At 28.1% G+C, this 20,756-nt stretch overlaps 2 protein-coding genes across 2 annotated transcripts; one reads left to right on the top strand and one right to left on the bottom strand.

Annotated features, from left to right (window-relative positions):
- Positions 1-10,078: 10,078 nt before the first annotated feature.
- LOC113846639 (acetyltransferase At1g77540-like) lies at positions 10,079-12,451 on the top strand. The gene is made up of 2 exons (XM_027475129.1): positions 10,079-10,398; positions 10,759-12,451. The coding sequence occupies exons 1-2, from the start codon at positions 10,120-10,122 to the stop codon at positions 10,828-10,830; spliced, it is 351 nt and encodes a 116-aa protein (XP_027330930.1). The 5' UTR covers positions 10,079-10,119; the 3' UTR covers positions 10,831-12,451.
- LOC113874304 (putative wall-associated receptor kinase-like 16) lies at positions 11,153-17,234 on the bottom strand. Its single transcript, XM_027512539.1, has 3 exons — positions 16,391-17,234; positions 13,754-13,924; positions 11,153-12,324 (listed from the first exon to the last, which is right to left on the bottom strand). The coding sequence occupies exons 1-3, from the start codon at positions 17,232-17,234 to the stop codon at positions 11,153-11,155; spliced, it is 2,187 nt and encodes a 728-aa protein (XP_027368340.1).
- Positions 17,235-20,756: the final 3,522 nt, after the last annotated feature.

The raw sequence follows: 20,756 nt of genomic DNA, 5'->3' as shown, positions 1-20,756 counted from the left end.
TGCAGCGATACGCTGAAGGTGTGGAAGATGGAGGCGATAGAAATACCTTGGAGAAGAGAGGGTGGTGGTAACACCAATAATGAACATGGGTGCACCACAGGCCACACACTCTCCTCCTGACTTGGCTTCTTACTAACACTTTTGCTTGGGGGGCTCAATACCGCATACATTGTATCCGTGGAGCGGGAGCTATCTGGCCACTATACATGGCGTGAAACTGAGTAAGTCCCTGAGGTTAAGGGCATCAGGAATCTGTGATCACAGTGCCATAAAAAGCACATATGTATGTGGATTATTTATTGGTGTAGTGAGCGCACCTGTTTGTGAAGTGAAATAGAAAAGAATTATATATGTTTGTTGATACTTGATTGAGTTATGTTAGAAAACATGGGTGATACGTGTAAGGTGAGTCTCTGTACTTGTGCTTGATAGTGTAGAGTACTCACCCTTATATTTATTTTTCAGGTGACCAAGACGATCAGCACTAGGCTCCGTGAAGGGATAGATGAGACTGCTATACGACTTAGAAAATTTATTTTTAAAATTGTGATGTATTGATAGGTCTTGTAGCAATGATTTAATTCAAATTTGTAGTTCATCCTCATTTTGAAGTGTTTTTCTAAACTTATGTATTGGGAACTATTTGAAATGAAATCTTTATTTATTCCCACTTATATGAAATTTATTTATTTGGAAATTAAATTAAGGTATTACATGGAAGATGGAATATGTGCGACTTAGGCTTCCAACACTCTACAAGTGCACTAATGAGTGCCTTATCATAATCAAATATGGGCACCATTTGTGCAACATGTCAAAACTAGTCTGCCTAGGAAATGGTTCCATCATCGGATCTAGAGCAACCATTGTATCATAGCGTCTACTTTTTAAAACTCGAACTTCCTATAAGATAAAAAAAAAATTTATATATAAGGTATTGTTTACCAAAAATAAAAGTGAACATTATAACACCCTAAATTTCTCCATTTTAATAATGTCCATTTTCGTAAAATCTTAGAAAGAATAATCAACCTTTCTGTATGATTATTAATCAAATTTACAAAATAAGACCTTTCATAACAGTTAATATATATACAAAACCACTCTAATAAAATCTACTGCATGTTATATATTACAAATTAATATTTACATATCATTATCCAAAATAAATCAAAGTTTACATATATTCATACTCCTTTCCACATACTGAGAAACTAAAACTAGTCATCTATATCACGCCAGCCTTTAATTTTTGCCTAGTCTTCAGCCGTTAATTCATCATCCTCTCTAAGATAAGCGTCGCCAGAGTTCGCCACTAATTCTATACTAGAGAATCTTTTAAATGTATAGCTATTAGGTCTCCCTAGCAAATCATGATCATGATAAGTAAATATGTTATTCATGATCTTGGAAAGCCTTTCCATTCCCTGATGTAGATAAAAGCTGAGAGTTTGATGAATTTGACCATTGGTTGGAAAATTAAAAGGAATTGCATAATTATAGACTACTTCATTATAGGAAGGAATAAAGGCAAGTAATTAATATGTCAATAGTTTGCTATGTTTTTACGGCATATGCACAACCATTGACAATTTTTGGAGCTTTGGGAAACGTGTCTTGGGGCTCTTCTTCATTTGAGACTCTTAAATTTATGTTTACTCTTTGAATGATTATGAATTGACTTATTATTATTTTAATTTCTTATTATATTATGTCTAGATAAATGTATAGTTAGGAGTTAGCTAGGACTATAGTGGATTATTTGCATAACTTTGTATTCTTTGTGATCAATGATAATTTCAATTTCCTTTCTTAATAATAGAATTGCATACTTCCTATGCAAATAATTCATTAGATTTTGTAGTAGAGCCATTTATGAAGCTCAAGTTATATTTGCCTTCAATGTGTTTTTCATGTCCTTCGACTGATTGCTATAATGCTCTTCACCACGTAACAAAACATTCATCGATACAATCTTAGGATTGTCTGACGCATAGACATTAAACAAGAATAAGGATCAATGATTTTAGTGGTCTTGTCATTGTTTTATCTTTTGCCATGATGAGAATGAATTATAACAAATGGAATGAACCAATATGACAACATAAATGGTGGATGCTTCATGTGAAAGGGGTAAAACAAAATGGTTCACAGATCAAGCTTTTAATACCATAATAAAAGATAAAAGGAAAACTTGTATTATACCTTTACAAATTAAAACAACCTATAAAAAGGAATATAAGGGTCAACAGATCGAAATCAATGAAACCAAAGACTCAAAATTGGTTGTTGAGTAGGTTAGTACAAATGTCAATTAATTCAATCCCAACTTTCAGTTACATATAGGTTGGGTTGGTTGGTTATTGTTGACATTTTTCTTAACCAAGTTTATCTAACTCAACCAAATGACAAAACTATATCTTTTTTATTTTCAATAAGATTGGCTAGATCATAACAAAATTTGTTCAAGGCCTAACCCAAATACCCATACCAGCTTATGTTACCATGACAGAAAGGTAAAGAAACCTTAATTAGGATAATTTTTCTTTCTAGTTTGTTTCTTTATACTATTTTGATCTTGAACACCTGTGCTTTACAATTGTCATCGTCTTCCCTCTTTTCTATGGTCTTACATAGCTATGTTGTAACTAAGGTTAGTGTTTATGTATTCTTCTCTTTATGTCTATGACTGTGTAATAGTAATTTCATTCCTTTCCTTCTAAAATTCTATATTCCTTTTTCTTTGTTATGATTAGGGTTGGTCTCAATTAAGATTTTCCATTCTGTGAGTAATTGAATTTTGTGTTTCTTGGTCTTTGACTCTTTGTAATGGTGTCTTACTGTCTTTTTCCTTACATTGCAATTTTCTTGGTCTTTTTATGTAGCTAAGGTTAGTGTCTCCTCTTCGTTTTCTCTTGCTTTGGTCTTTTTGTTGTTAGATAAGCCATTAAGTTTATTGATTTTATGTTTATTTTCTTATTACTTATATAGTTAATTTTCTTTTGCTAACATTTCACTCCAAATGGTTTCATTTTGTGAATAAAATTTTTTCAGGATGTTTTCAAGCAAGGTAATATCGTTGTCACTCAATCTCTCTTACAAGTCTTTATTTACCTTATTTTTATTTGAAATTACTAAATATTTTATATTAATTGATGCTACAAGGAACATGATAGTTTTGAGGTCTACAAGTAGTAGAGCAGGAGATTAATATTGATGAGTCATTGACTCATGTAGTAAATTGAATGTTTATGGCATATTTCATTGAATTAATAATCTAAGTTAGTATAATTAATTGGAATTTTCAACGGAAAGATGTTGTTACATGGAATGCAATAAAGTATTCAATTATTAATAATCTGCAGTTTATTTTTGAAGGGTTTAAAGGAAAATCACAATTGTATTTAAAGAGAAAAAGTTGAATTGCTGCAGGACATATTTGTGGACACATGCATGACTGATTGTGGGGACACGAGCCTAACAGAGCATATAAAAACAAAATTTTCTGCTAAAGGCGACATCTTTTATTATACCTTTTAGACACATAATTCTAGGTTTTTCGTACAGTTTTACGTACGGATATTTTTCATTCTATTTTTTCTTTGCTTTTGTATAGGATTTTGATGGGAAGTAGGGCTATATCCCTCCATTTCCTTTGCTTTTTAATGGAACAATAATGTCCTATAGTTTATTTTCCTTGTAATTTCCTTGAAGTTGAACATGAAGTTTATTTCTGCAATATATTTCAGTTTCTTCTTCTTTATTTCTTTTATGTCTTGCTAATTTTACTGGGGTTAAGAAATTATGAACTTAATCTTTTACCCATTGTAATGAACTGAACAGTGATTATAACTCAAATACAAGCTGCAATGTAACATATTTAATTATGAGCTTAATGCTTCCCTGTTTTTTATATTCAGGGTTGATGAAAAGGAGTTTATAACTAGAAAGTTGTGACCTTTCTTGGATTGGAATTAAATTGCTTATTATGGATTATATAGGAATAGAAATTTATAGTGATGTGGTTTTGTTAATTTCTAAATTTAATGCTAATCATCTTCTTGGTTACCTAAGAAATTGGGGTTCTAGTTGATTTAGAACAATTAACCAATGAATTGTTATTGGGTGTTGTAGAAAATCTAGCCATTAGATTGGATTATATTCTGGGTTATATATTTTTTCATGCAATGATAAAGGATTAAGGGATTTTGAACTCAACTTACTTCTTAATCAATTTACAACTCATTTTTGTTCCCTTATTTAGTTACATTATGCAGTTTAGTTTCATTGATAGTAATACCTTACATTGAATTTTACTCTTATTGTTCATTGAATTTTTTAGCACTTACATTTTATTTTTACATTCTGCAAATTACCTAAAATTCTCGTTACATTCTCACTCTATTTTATAATCTAACTAGTGAAATTCTTATGGTTTGGTACTTAAAATTAATCTCAGTGGATGATAAAATATATTTTGTTACTACAAACAATTTGATACACTTGCCAATTTATTTATCAAATATGAACACGACATTGTTGTTTTTTCAGCGATCAGGAAATTAAGAAGTACACTATAGCAAAAGAGACTTTTATATGAATGTGACATGGACTTGCATGTGGAAACATTTATCTATTGTTGGATTTTATGGCTAAATTATAGGGGAGTGTGGTCATTCCTATGTTGTCTTAGGGTTTTTCTAATAAGGTAATTTTATTTTGTTAAGTGATTTTGTTGGTTGCATTTTTTGTTTGATTCTTTGATGGTATAAGTGTCAGGTTATGATTTTAAATATGATTTCCTAATGATTGTATTTTGAATCGATGATCTTTGTTGGATATCCTAATATTCTTACGTAACCATATCCTATATTCTTCTTGAACTTAGGTGTATCAAATTTAGATATGGTAAGCTATCCATTATCATGATTAAATATTAGTTTTTTTTTACTTTCACTATGTAAACAAGGATATTCCTAAGACCATCTCTAGCAATCATCGCATAACCTTCCTTAGCATAGGCTAGATAAGGAAGAAAAGGATTGATTGACTTAACAAAGGCAAAATGATATACACCCTATGGTATGTGATAAATCCATATTTTACTAGTATTTTACCTTAGTTTTTAATAGTTAATAAGTAGTAAAGTGATTAATAAAATTGAAAATCTCATAAAAAGTTGCATTTATGTTTAAAGTCCTTTAAATAGTTTAGTGTTTTAGATTTTATCCCAATTTTGATATAAGTCTACTAAATAGATTGAATTTATGCAGAATATTTGAACTGGAGGTTAAAAGGCTGAGAATTAAATGAAGAAAGTAGAAGAATTAGACTTAAAAGTGAAGAATCAATTTATGTAATATGAAAGTTATCACTCTGGGCGCATAAAGTGACAACTATAGAGTGTTTTCATAAAGAATGGAGTGCAAGTGTACATTTTAAGTGTTCGAAGTGAATACTTTAGAGGTGAAAATTCAGGAAGATCTTGTGCGTTAACACTTTGAGTGTTCAAAGTGAACACTCCAGCAAAAAAAATACAAGGAAGGTTGCGTGTTAATACTTCAAGTGCTCAGAGTCATTACGCGCAAGCTTAAATAATAAGAGAAGGCTGCGTGTTAACACTTCAAACACTCAAAGTTAACACGCACACCATAAACAGTTGGGTGTTACCACTTTCAGCATTCAAAGTGTTCACTTCAGAGAGTTCTAGCTAAAGGAAGCTTGCGCATTATCACTTCAAACGTTCAAAGTGTTAACGCATATGACAAAGTTTTGCAGAATCACTTCAAGCTTTTAAAGTGCTTACCTCAATCCAGAAGATTCTAGAAGACCTTTTACGTATACATTTTAACCATTTAAAGTGTTAACGTCAAAAAGGGCAGAAAAATATAAATACATGTGCAGATAAGAGATTAGGAATCTTTTGTCATTTTTTCTTTTCCATTCCATTTTCACTTCTTAGGAGAATTAGAGAGACAGAGAGATTGGGGGTAACTTCCAAGCTTCAATTCTTGAGGAATCAGATGGAGGATTGAATTGTGAAAATGTTCTTATGCTTTTCTTCTTTTTCTCTTTCTTTCTCTCCTCTATCTGTAATGTTGTTCTAGATTTTTTGGGTTAGAAATTTATAAATCCAAATTTGAGTTTGTGATTTGATTGTGGATTTGGACCTTGAGATTTTAATTGAATTGAGCATTTGATTATATTCTTAATGCAATTATTAGACTGATCATTCAATTGAATTGAATTTAGAGGAATTTTCATCAATGGAAGTTGAGTTAGTTTCTCATATCTGAATCAATTGTCAAGGTTAATGATATCTTAGGGATAAGCATTCATAATCTTGTAATCTTATAATTTCTAATGCTTAATGCATTGTTTAATTGAATTACACATAATGAATTAGGGTAGTTAAGTTGAACATTAGGATTATTGAGTTAAGAAATTGTCCTTTGATTAAAAAAAAAAAGTGAAATTGATTATAAACAGTTGAAACACTTAAGAGTTCAGAAAATGATTAAGTTGCAATTGATAATTTGGTGAAGTGATTCCTAACTCCATTCTATATATCATTTCAATACAAAATTTGTGGTTTTGTTTTACTTCAAGTTTACATTTGTCTATACTTGTTATTTTTTATTTTTACATAATACAAACTCTCCAATCAATTGTATGGCTCAACTAAATGTTGATTTGTGAAGTGATAATTGAGAAAACCAATCCCTGAGGACGATACTTGAGACTTAACTTAATCCCAAAAATTTTATTACTTGTTACAACTACCTAGTACACTTGCTAGTTAGTATTCTTTGAGCTTTGTGACAGTATGTATGTTTTTTTATCTGTTATCACTACTCTAGAGTAAGTAATATCATGGTAATGTTGAGTTTAACATGTTAGACTACTATAGCATGCAAGAATTGAGTGTGACATTGTATTGTATTCAAGGTTAGGGCCCTTTTGAATTACTAATGTTGTGTTTCTTTTCTTCTCTACTTTTCTATGAGTGTAGGAGCTGCTATGCTTGTGAATTTGATTTTCTAATATGTGCTTGTCTTTTTCACTAATTCTTGTACACCGAGAAAAGAAAACTTACTTTATATACATTATATAACCATTAATGACAAACATTTTTAATGTTAATAAATTTGGTTTCTCTAATTTTTAAGTTCTCTTTCATTTTTGTATTACAATATAGATTATAGTGTTTAAAATTTAGTTGTGTTGCACATGGATAAGATAAAAACTAGTGATCATGTATTACTTTTCCTTGCATTTAGTGTATGTTTATTTTTTCATTTGAAAAACTCTAAACTTTTTCTTATGTTGTATTGATTTTGGAGTATTATTGTGCATATAAATATTACAATAATGCGTCTTTTCTTATCGTTAACAGTTTTATATTTTGAATCTTATTAGTCAATTAATGGTTGATATTATAATGAATTTGTGACTAGCAAAAGAAAAAACAGTCAAGAAAAAGGAAGAATTGAATATCGGTTGGCATATGAATAATTGCATATATAAGACTAAGGTTCAATTTTATTAATAATATTTTTTATAATATTTATTATGAATGGTAAGTAGTAACATTAATACGGTTTTTTTTGTCTTTTTAATTAGGTTATAATTTTAAAAAAAATACTCTTAGTTAATAAATACACACATACTTTACCTTTGAATTGTTTTATAATTTGTGAAAATATTTAGATAAGATTAAATATATTTATAATTTTTATGAATATATTAAATTTAATCTTGGTCTTTATGCTGATAATCTTATCTACATTAACTTACACTATCTTTCTTCTATGTTATTCTCTTAAAAATTTATTCAAATAAATAAAATATAAATAATTTTAGTAAAACTAGTCATATATTAAAATATTAAAAAGTTTTAATAGAATTAAAAAATATTAATATTAATATCTTTCAAATATTTTGTTTTAATGTCTATTTTTTTTTAAATGTAACTTATTTGTATGCTAATTTGTTAGTCATGTTCCTTTAATAACTACTGTATCTGTTGAAGTAATTAATAATATTGAAATTTCTACCTATATTGGTAGGACAAATGCATTTAGGCAACATTTAAAGAAAAAAAGAAGTTGGTTGATAAAAAATAAGAATAAGTTAAAAACTTATTTGAAACTTTTGTTGATAGAGACAACAATTTGACTTATTATTATGGTGGAAACGTAATTCGTTAAGGTTCCTTATACTGTCTTGCATGGTGAAGGATGTCTTAGCTACTCCAATTTCAACAGTGGCATCAATTTTTTTAAGGGGGAAAAAGGGAGGGTCTTAGACATGTATTGAAGCTCTCTAAATTTGGATATGGATGAGACTCTTATTTATAAACAAAATTGGTTAAAATCTAAACTAACCTAATTTAAATAACTCAATGTGAGTGATGAACTACATATGCTTAAAAACATTGTTGCATATATGTCATTTTTACTCTCATTTTATTTAATCTATTTCCTTAATTCTTACTTTTCGTTATATTACTAATTCAGTCGTATATATATATATTTTTATCTATTTAAATCTTACCAAGAACTAAGGGGGAGAAAATCAGAAATAAAACAAATTATGGGACAATAATTATAACTATACTACCAACTACATTTATAGCTGCACCACTAGTTGCATCATAAACATAACATATAAATTGTACTAATCTCAATAAGTTGTTTAAGTAGTTTTATAACGTAATTATTAATTAATGATAATACGTTAAGTTATTTTTCTTTTTATTTTGTATTTCATATATTTTTTTAGGGATCATTTGTGAACAAATGACCTTTTTTAGGTAATTTTTTTTTTACATATCATTAATTTAACATTGTTTTTTAATCATATGATATATTTTTAATTAAAGGCTTAAGACAAGTTAAACAATATTGTGAGCATATGTTGAAAATATTATTATTATTATTTAGCCTTTTCTAAAAAAATTACTTGAATTTCAAAATATTTGTTTAGCCCAACAATGGTTTTAATTCAAATTAACTTATATGCAAATCACATTATCTATATTATCCAAACTTGGTCAAACCGAACTTTAGTGAAATTGTGGTTGCTTTTGATTGAGTTTTTTTGCTTTAAATTTGGCTATTGATCAATTTAATATACATGATAGAGGCTCTTTGATAGAGTAATTGTAATAGATATTATGGCTATAAATTGCTAATTATACTATATTAATACAAATATTATAGCTACAAATCATGTTTAAAATAAATATTACTAATAGATTGGCTAAAATATTATTATTAAATAAAAATATCAACGTTTAATAAAATCAATAATTGATAAACACAATTAAGTAAATTTTCTTATACTTCCAAAATTAATATAAAAATTTACTCTTTTATTAATTATAACATAAGTGGTCGAGCCACTTTATCTTTTGATTTTTAATATCTTTTTAATTTATTAGTGTAATTCTACAAAGTGAATTCATCAATTTAGTTGAATTGTTTGACTTAAAATTATTTATTATATATATTATTTGAAACAGGTAAGAACATTTTGAGTTACAAAACTCTTTACATAAATATTTAATATAAAAATTATTTTATTATATTGCTTTCACTTTTAGAATATACAAAAAAATATTTATTGATAATAAAAAATGTTTAATCATTTATATTTCATGAAAATTATATTTAATATTTTATATATGATATATTTTATATTGTAAAGAGGTTTAGCAAAAACTTATTTATTTTTATTTATTTAATTATTAATTCAAGACAACTTAAAAAAGTTATTCATAAATATTAATGTTCCAAATTTACATTACTAAATAACTACTTTAAAATATTAAATTAATAGTTAATAATTTTTTTAGAGATCTTTTCTTAAAAAAGTCATATTTACCAAAAAGTACATTAACAAATATAATAAATAATATCATATAATAAAAAATAAGATGAGAAAATGATGATGATGATGATTTACAACTTATATATTTTTGTATTTATTTATTTATTATCATTTCATATATTGCGTTTCTTAATATTTGTTTTTTTTATCATTACATATCTTATTTTATTCCTCCACTTCTTTCAGACTTAAAGAACAAGGCGACGAGGCAGTGGAGAGAAGGAAATGGCGACGAAGGGGAAATCAGAAGCAGATGGTGATGGCGGCAGTGGCAACAGTATAAACGTAGCGTGGAACGAAGCGCAGCAGAGATTCGAGACAGAGGACAAAGAAGCATACGTTGAGTACGTTATTAGACTAAACGGCAAAGTTATGGATTTGGTACACACTTTCGTTCCCCCTTCTAAGAGAGGCCTCGGCTTGGCTTCCCTCCTCTGCGTCGCTGCTTTTCAACACGCCCAATCCCATTCCTTATCCATCATCCCCACCTGTTCTTACGTCTCCGTAAGCCCTCTCCCCCCTATTCCACCGCCTTAAACAGAATCTTTTAGATTTAATTTCCAAAATATTGTTTTTAATTTTGAGTGATTGTTAAAATTATAAGGTTAGGGTTTTTGAATTTGAGATGCCAGAATACAAAGGAGATGAAGGCTTGGAGGTCGTTTGGTTTTATGAAATGTTCTCAGTTCTCGTTTTATGTTTCTTTCTTATTCCTGTTTTCAAAGATTTGTACCTGAAACACTGAAAATGATTTTTTAAAGAAAACATTTCCAGAAACCGAACAGACCCTTAGATACTACATTTTCATTGATATTTATATGAACCAAGTCCGATGACTGTTCTAACAGTTTCTGCTGTTGGCAGGATACGTTTCTTCCTCGGAACCCGTCTTGGAAATCTGTTGTGCACACGGAGGGTGCCAAGTCCAATATATGAGCTTACCAAGCTTCAAGCTGTGCTTCTTCTATGTATGGTAATGTCTGTCTGGTCACGTTTCGTTAATTGGCTCTGTTACTAAATAATAGTACTTTGCTTGCAGTAGTGTTTTCTGCCTGTAACAAACAAATAACCAACCATTTATTGAAAAACTTGCGATTATTGGTTTCCTCAGTGCATTCCTTCTCACTCATGATATTTGGCAAATGATGGAAAGCAAATTAATCATAAAGCAACTGAATTAATGATAAAATAAGTACTGGGAAAAAGAAACACTAAACTTCATTAGGTTTATTTAATTTTATGACATGTTATTTCATAATCAGCGTGCAACATCTAGGACAATTCGTACATAGTCCTTCATGCTGTCATACCAAGAACTTCCGTAGCTATTGCTATTGCTGTGCAAGTATTGTGACTCCTGGAGGTCTAGATTTTTATTGTTCCATGGGTACTTCTCTATTACGATTATCCCCTCAAGCTCCATTGACACTTCCTTCATGCTAGGCCTCTCTTCCCCTTTAAGACTCAAGCACTTGCTTGCAAGAACAGCAACTTTCCTGATCTCGTCTTTGTTTTCTTCAGTTAGAAGACCAGATTCTAGAATTTTAAAGAAATTATCGTTTTCCAAGCTAGAGAGAAAAAGCATAGCAATGCTTCTTTCCTCCTCTGACCTTTGAAATGAGAGTGCTTTCTGCCCTGTTAGTAGCTCTACAAGTACTACACCAAAGCTATAGACATCACTCTTTTCGGTTAATCGACTTGTTTGCATGTACTCTGGGTCTAAGTAACCAAAAGTACCTTGCACCAATGTGGCTAATTCTGCTTGATCAACTGGAACCAATCTTGAAGCTCCAAAATCAGACACTTTGGCAGTGTAATTATCATCCAAAAGAATGTTGGCACTCTTGACATCTCTGTGGATAATAGTTGTGGAGGCATCTGAGTGCAAATATGATAGTGCTCTTGCTGCTTCTATGGCTATTCTTAAACGGGTCTTCCAAGGTACATTACTTGTCTTATTTCCATTGTGCAAATGATGAAAAAGGGTACCATTGTTAACAAATTCATAGACCAATAATGGGACTTCAGTATCTAAACAACATCCCAAGAGCTTTACCACATTCCTGTGATTGATTTGGGACAAGATAACTACTTCATTGATGAATTGCTCAACTTGGCTCTGATCCACTACTTTGGACTTTTTGATAGCCACAACCTTGTTATTTGCAAGGATTCCTTTGAAAACTGTACCGTAACCTCCGTTGCCTATGATCAATTTTTCATCATAGTTGTTGGTGGCCTTCTTTAGTTCTTCTGCTGTGAAAATTTGTGCAATTTGGGAGGAGTCTTGTTTTGTAGAGAGTCGTTGTTGCAAAATGAAACCCCCATTTTGCAGAAAGAATTTGTTTCTTTGATTAATAAGTTTCCTTTTATGATATATTAGGTATAACCAGGAAATAATCAGCAGAGCTATAAATGCTATACACGCACCTGCATATTTAATTAAAGATCCACCATATCAAAAGACTGTACTACTCAATGGTTTACACATATCTACCTGAATTGAGTCATCATTCTTGAAAACATGATTGCAACTATATGTACTTTTCTTTTAATGCATTCACTTGCTCTTCATTTGTGAAACGTCTTGGAGGCTCCTATATTATCTTAAATCATTATTTGTTTCTCTTTAATTTTTAGTTCCATAATTAATTTAATCAATATTCATATTTCTTCAATCAACATTAAAGGTAATGATGTATTTGTAAATTATCATTAAAATAATATTTCATTTATTAAACTATTTTAATTTTTTTAAGAACTAAAAGTAAACGTGTTATAATGATTTTAAATTTATATACTTTTCACATTTCACATATACTTAGAAATATACTTGCTTGGATAATTTCAAGTCCTTGTTCTTGAATGACATAACCTCTATATATACTCTCTATGGGGTATTTATGGAACATGTTACAACGGATTTATTTTAATCCCTATCTGATTCGAAAATTTTACAGGATCATGTATTATGACCTGAACCTAACTTAATCAATCAACCTAATAATATATGGGTTAAGATCTAGTCAAACTGATTTGTTGACATAATATATTAATCTTGATATTATATATATTACTAGATAATAATATTAAAGAGAAGAAAGACTAAAATTAAGATATATTTTATAATGCATAATATCCATTTAACTATAATATCAGGTTTTGCAAATATTATTCATAAAGTTTAAAAAAAGTCTTATTATTATTATTCAGCTGAGGTTCTTGGTGCACAGAAAAGAGGTCATCTTATTATTAATACATAATAAATGTTTAAAAAGTAAAATTTTAAAAGAATGTAAGACATTGAGCTGAGTTGGAATGACTCAGTCTAAGCTAAACTTGTCCTCTAAACGATCTAAATTTCCAAATCTAAACTTCCCAAAATCAACTAAGACTCAGCTGGGTTAGTAGGCCAAGACGAGTCATTAAATATTCTGCTCACATAACTATGTATCTTTCTCATTTCGTGACGTGTTATCATGAAATTTTATATTAAATCAAATAAAATTTCAATCAATATTAAGTGTAATAAGATATTTGTAAATTACTTTTAAAAAATCCATTAATCGAACTGCATTAACTTTTTCAAAGTTGGAAGTTTTGAATGTTTGTATTTTATTTCTTATTTAAAATTTTTAATTACTATTAAAATAAGCTTTCAACAATATAATCTATCTTTTTTCTATATATTTTAAAAATAGTTTTTTTTTTTTTGGCATTTCACGTATTTATATACTTGTGTAATGCATACGATTTCAATGTTGTTTTTTACATAGTAAATAGAAGTCAATGCATGAAACGGCATGATTAAGAGAAAAAACAAAGGATACTGATTACTATTACATGCTTAATTGCTTACCTACAGCATACTTATTTACAGGGCTTTCCTGTTGGATGGGCTTGCATCCTTCTTCGATGTTTCCCTTTCCAACTTGTCCAGGAGGACAAAAACATTCATAATGTCCATCAGTGTTGCGACAATAGTTTTCACTTATGCACGTATGACTTTTTGTCTTACATTCATCAATGTCTACATGTTAAATGGTCATGAAATTAATCAAATAAATATTAATAAAGACCATATTGCTCTGAAGCAATTTACTAAATAAGAACTCACCAATTTGTTCCATTTCAACGGCAGAAAAATGGTATTTGTTTAAAATGGGAGTAATAGAGAAATAATACAACCATTTACTTGTTTTTACCTAAACAGCATAATGTCCTTAGAGTTTGTTGGATCATGGTGTAGTATGAGGGACGAGCTTTTGCTTGATTAGGCATGCTAAAATGTAAGATTTACTTTAATGAATTTTTAACTTTTTTGGCTAAACCTATTCAAGCTTTTCTTTCATTAGATTTGGCTTGGTCTGTTATTATTTTATCAAAGGTTGGTCTGGTTTATCTGTGTGTTAGTTTAGATCGGCATTACGACGAATAAAACATAATAAACAGGCGTAAAATTAGTAAAAGCGACTTTTCTATATTTGTAACATACGTTAGTTTGAATTCCACGCTGAATGCACAAGCAATCTGTCTATTTTATGGTTCCAATAAAAACAGGTTTTTTAAACTTGGTTCAAAGCCCGAAGCCTAAACTGATGTTGCTCAAAATAAGTTGAGTAGTCCATTTTCTCCGTTTTCAAAAAATTATATTTTAAATATAAAAGTTGTTTTAAAACTAAAATTATCATTTATTCAATTATATTAAAAATTTATCATAAAAATATATCAAATATAATTTACATTGAAGAATATATAAAATAAAATATAATTTAGCTTTTGCATTTGTTTAATTTTTAAGTTTGATATAATATGTCAATAATTTATATTTTAATTAAAAATTAATAATTATTTTTTAACTATACATTAATTAAATGATAAAATGATATTTTATAAAATAAGTTATTAAAATAACAATAATTAATTTAAATAAAAGTAAATAGAACGGTTAAATGTTAACTTTTTTTATTAAATTCAATCAATTTTAGTATTTTTTTTAATTTTTTTATGAGTTTTAATAATTATGAATTCATTATAATTTAGGTTTATAAATGCTATAATTATTTTTAATATAATTATAAATATCTAGAACCTTAAATAATTATTTTTAATAAATTTTACATAGATATAGGTAGATTATTTTTTAAAAAAAATATAGTTATTAATATATATTTAAAATTTAATAATTAATAAATATTTATATAAATAGATAAATAAAAGTATAAATTGAAAACTAAATCATTATTTAATTTATTAATTTATTTGTAGTATATAATTATGTGTTTTAATTTATCATTTCTTTTAAATGTCATGTTAATGCTATAGTGTAGTTAATTTTATATATATTTGTTGGTTTTAAAAATAATAAATTAATAAAGAAAATAAAATTAAATATTTTTTAATTTTTTAATTTAATTATTATTGTTATTATTATATACCTATTGCATTTGTTTAAAATTTTATATTAAGTTTTATGATATGATAAAAATTTAGAAAGACAAAGTTAAATTTGTAAACTTTTATTAATTTTTACAACGATCACAAGTTTCTTTTTTTTTTTTTACATTAATAAATTTTAAAATATAAAATATTTTATGTCTATAATTTTTATAATAATAATATTTATTTAATTTTTTAAACATATTAAATTTTATTTAGTTGACTCAACTAATTTTGCTAGTATTGCGTTTTTTGTCGTCAACTTTATATTTATTGTGAATTTATTTACTAAACATGAGACGTTGATACACAAACTAAACATGATTCTCACAAAAAAGAAAAATAATTTTTTTAATATTTTTAATAATTCTATAAAAATAAATAATAATATAAAAATTTAGAACATGAAAATTTTTATAGTTAATATTTAAATAATATTCTAAAATGTGATAAAATTTATTTATAAAATTATTTAAAAATATTACAATTATTTAATAATTATCAATAATATAATTAAAAATTAGAGCAGTAATTTAATTTGATAATAAATTATTATATTTTTTTATTATTTAATAACAACAGTCATTATAAATATTTAATATTATAAATATTTAATTTCTTTTATTTATTTTTAAGCAATTTATTTATTTACAAGTTTATAATAAAAATATGTTATATAAAATAAATATTTTTAATAAGATAGTACATGATTATTTTATAAAAAGGTGACTTAAAATAATTTTTTGAAAAAGTAGGTGGCTTATGAATTAACTCTAATCTATTGAGTTTTTTTTAACTCTATAGACTTTTCATATAATAAGTTTTTTAGTCCTGCAAATTTTTTGGCCGTAATTCATCTAAATTAATGTTAAATTAGTCAAGATTGATTCATTTAATAACTCTAATAAAGATATTTCTAACTAAAATTAAATTTAGTCATGTTTATAGTTCTATTCATTCATTTATTTTACCGATGAAATTGTTAGCTTATAAAACTCGATAGATAGAGATGAACAAATAGTCTGTGATCATTAAAATGTTTGATAAAATTCATTACCTTGGCAACCATTTGGATGGTAAGGGTTTCCATCATAGCCTGGATTGCATGTGCACCGGTATCCATAACTAATGTCAAAGTCATCACAATAACTATTGTTCATGCATGCACTCTTGAGTGATCCATTCTGAAAAGCTTCACATCCTTCGTTTCCAACAGTCCAATCAACAACTATAGGGAGCATAGTGAAGGGCATATTCTCTAAGTGACTAACATTAAATTTATAGGAGTCATGTTTGGCAATAAAAGAATGGCTACAGCTTCGGACACTTGGAGTGCGAAATCTATGTGCTTTTATAGTTATATTCATCATGTTCGGAGGTATATCCACTTGGCAACACCCTATCCCCGAACAGTGTCCATAAGGTACAATATTAGCAGCTGGGAACTTGGTACATCCTGTTGAGCACCCTGTTGAATATCCTATACCATTGTAAAAGCTATTGAGAAAGCCATAACTCTCACAACCGACACTTATGAACTTGTTTTCTTCACTAGAAATTGTGAAACCAGGAGTGCTAAGATAGGGCTCATTGGCATCTCCATTTGATTTGTCAGAACAAAGTTGGGAGACATAAAAGAACATGTCCAAATGCCCTTCAAGGGTTATGTCTATAACTTGCATGTTACCTATAAGTAAAGTGTCATTTTCACACTTCAGATTCAATTTCTCTTCCAAAAAACAGTTCTCACCTGTTTCAGAATTGCCTACACCGAATGGATATGGAATTGAAACGTTTCCACATGTGTCTAGGCAACCAGGTAGGCCTATATTAGCTGCACTTGCTCCTATATTTACTAATGCAAGCCCGAACAATAGGTTTAGTTGCGTTTGCATTTGCATGGCCTTGGTTTCTCCAAAAAGGATGTTGATACTTTGCGAGATTCATTTGAATGACGAAAGATGCAAAGGCACTTTAAATATACAAATTTGATGTGAGGTAGAAGAAAACGTCAAGGTGTTAATTTTTATGTTGGGCCGGCAATCAAACATCTTTGTACAATAGTTAGCAAAAACTCTTCTCTGACAAAAATAATATTTTTAACATTGTAGTACGATGAAACTATCGCCTTGATGTTTTGCTTTTGGTTCATCAGATTTTTAATCATTTTAATGAAGTTTCTAATAAAATGTTATTGTTATAATGAAGTTGTAAATTGGCATTAGAGGGTCATATTGCAACTAAGAATTGCCTGTACTTAAACACACATATATGAACAATAAATACATTTGGGAACTAATATCACCGAGATCGAATCAGAAATATTGAAACATATATCTTTAATGTTATATAATATATATAATAACAGACTGAGATAAATTATAAGAAAATTAAAAAGAAAAAAATTATAATAAATAATTAAATAATAACTCTTCATATATAAACTTTATATCAATCTAATCTAGTTTTCAGGACAGTGGTTTTAACACTACCTATTCGCACTTTGTCAGATACCAGTAGTTGTCACGCTCCCGATCCGACACCTTATACGTGACCTGTCTTTGTTAATTGTTGATGACTTTTATTTTACAATATTTAATTTATAGATATGTTAAATTGTACGGTTAAGTATGCGTAGAATGCACATCTCTTTTAATAGTTAAGACAATCTTTGAAACATTTTTCATAGTTCAATGAATTTTTGAAAAAGCAAAATATTTTTTAAAAAACAAATAATTTATAAGAGAAAAAGTTTAATTTGTAAAAATATAATCAATTAAAAAATTATTTAAAAGAATATACTAATTAATTAGGATTTCTCGGGAAGGTAAAGGAATGACAAACAAAATGTTTGACTCGACGTGGACTTCCACGATCCATCATTACATTTGACGAACATAGTTGAAAAGGAAGGCGCTCTAATCAGTTTGGCGCCATGCTTTCTTATCCTTTACATTTAGATATTTTTATGAAGGCTTAAATATATATATTTTTTCTATAAACATAGTACATTTTGTCATAAATTTTATGATTAAAAAGTTAAGATTTCATCAATTCTCTTTGTATTAAATACTGAGTTAACGATGTTACATTATTTAGAATTAATATTTACAAATAAATTTTTAAATATATTTAAAAATTTTTAAATAAGTTCTTGCATCTTTTTTCTATAACTTTTTTCTGTCCATGACTATGACTTTGTCCTTTGTCTTTTACCTAAAACAAAATATATCTAAATTAAACTCATGAGCTAAACTTTGAAGAAAAATTTTCATAATAATTAAAGGCATATATGCATCTAGACATAAAGTATTGTCTACTAAGAGAATTAATGAAGACATGGAGTTACTCCTTTTAGTGCTAGAAGATAGCCAAAAAAGAAAAATAATGCAAAGGAAACAAAGACTAAAAATAACCTAATGATTTACCTCTTCATACTTGGTTGTGCCTCTACCATTTTTTTTTTTTTAAATTCTAGTCCTATGTAAACCTACAAGTGTATTCATTGGTTGTAACAACAGGATGCATTTTAAACTCTTCTAATATTATTTTCACATAGATGCATTTTAAACTCTTCTAATATTATTTTCACAAAGACTATGTTTATAAATACTAATTACTACTATTGTTTTTTAAACGTTAAGTGGATGCAGTAATTGAAAACATTTGAATTAAAAATAATAAATATTAAAATTAATTTATAAGAAAGCAAAACATGATAAAATCACAAAGTAAATTTATATGGATGAAAACATGAGGCTTTTGTTTTCTCTCATAACTACCTAGACATAACCCAATTCAATTCTAATATATTATGCTAGTATAATTATCAATAATCTTATCAATTATTATACTACCTAATGATTATAAAATAATGATAGTTTTATTAACTAGATATTATCCTAATGATCATTGATAAGCTTGTATTCTAACATACTTTTATAGCTTATTTATTTATGTATGACCATTATTTTAATTGAATTTTACGCTGATTTATATGTTAATTATGCAGTTTAACATAAAAAGATCACAATTAGATTTTTGAGTGTTTTGAGCCCAAATTGGTTAAAAAATAGGGTTTCGCTATAGTTAGCATGCCTAGATCCTAACAGCTAGCATAGGAGAGCTTCAACCACATGCATGGCCATTATTATGGCCTTGCATGGCTGTGCTCACCTGTGGCAAGCCCACTTACGAAGAGATTTTAGGATTTTCAAATCCTATTAATAAAAGACTGTAAGGGTAGCGATGAGGCATCTTATCTATTATCCTATTTATGTGCTGTTTTAACTTTATTTCCACCTCATCCATTCCATGCCTTTAAGTCATCTATTTCATGACATTCTTGGTAGAACTTAGAGCTTTAAGTGACCGTACTTGAAGATCAGGAACTCATCTCATCCCTAACCCTTAGGGACATTCTAGTTTGCTATTTTTTTTTTAACTATGACTTTATTTATGATTGTTTTAGTTCTTTTATTTACCATGAATAACTAAAGCTACATAGGAGGGATAAATCATCTCCACATCAATCACATCCTTTCATATGATCTTTACTATACCTAATTATCACCTTTATGATTACCTTGCTATAGATAACGATCATCACATTGAGAATTTTTTATAACATTATGTAACGATCTATGCAACATTCTTATGGTGCGTTAATCCAGCGACCACTATTCTTAATGTGCACCTATGTAAAGACTTGATTATCAGTCACTCACATACTAGCCTCAATGTATTATATTGTCCTAATATCAATACTTGACTAGGGACATTAAAGAATAGTACTTTATAGAATCTCATGATTAAGTCATCTACTTGATGTTATACAACACTAGATTTACTATTTAAGGACATTAATATATTATTCTAAAAGAAATATTAATTTGAAATACCTCTTTTATTAAATAGTAAACATAATATAAATATATGTTCAAAACATATAGGCTTCTAGTGCATACATTAACATTTATTTTGAAAGGAAACCAAAGCTAAAGTTCTTTTGATTAGTGGGTTGAACTAATAAGTGAGCTAAATCATAATCCTCACGTAATTCTATTTTTTTTTTATCAACCTAAAATATTAGTTTCTAACTTGGGTTGAAGGAAATAAAGTTTGACTATTGTTTAAAAGGTCGCATGCTCTATTATAAAAACAATATTGCATTGATGGAATGTAAGTTTTGTTAATAATGTAGCTTTAAACCCTAAGAAATGTGAAAATGAGAGGTATAAGGATGTCTATTAAAAAAGAATACGCTACTTGCATGTAATCCCAAGACTCAAGACACTTTATGCATCAATGAACTTGACTTCTCGTATGAGGTGGTACAATGAAAATCAAAGGTTTAATATTGTGTTGACACATCCATCACATAGTGAGATGTGGAAAAATTTTAATTAACAATACCTTGCATT

This window comes from Abrus precatorius, unplaced genomic scaffold (genome assembly GCF_003935025.1).
Source record: "Abrus precatorius isolate BTA unplaced genomic scaffold, Abrus_2018 Scaffold8, whole genome shotgun sequence".
In the NCBI taxonomy this organism is placed as follows: domain Eukaryota; kingdom Viridiplantae; phylum Streptophyta; class Magnoliopsida; order Fabales; family Fabaceae; genus Abrus; species Abrus precatorius.
The sequence above is the reverse complement of the archived record's forward strand: the minus strand, read 5'-3'. Positions and strand labels throughout refer to the sequence as shown.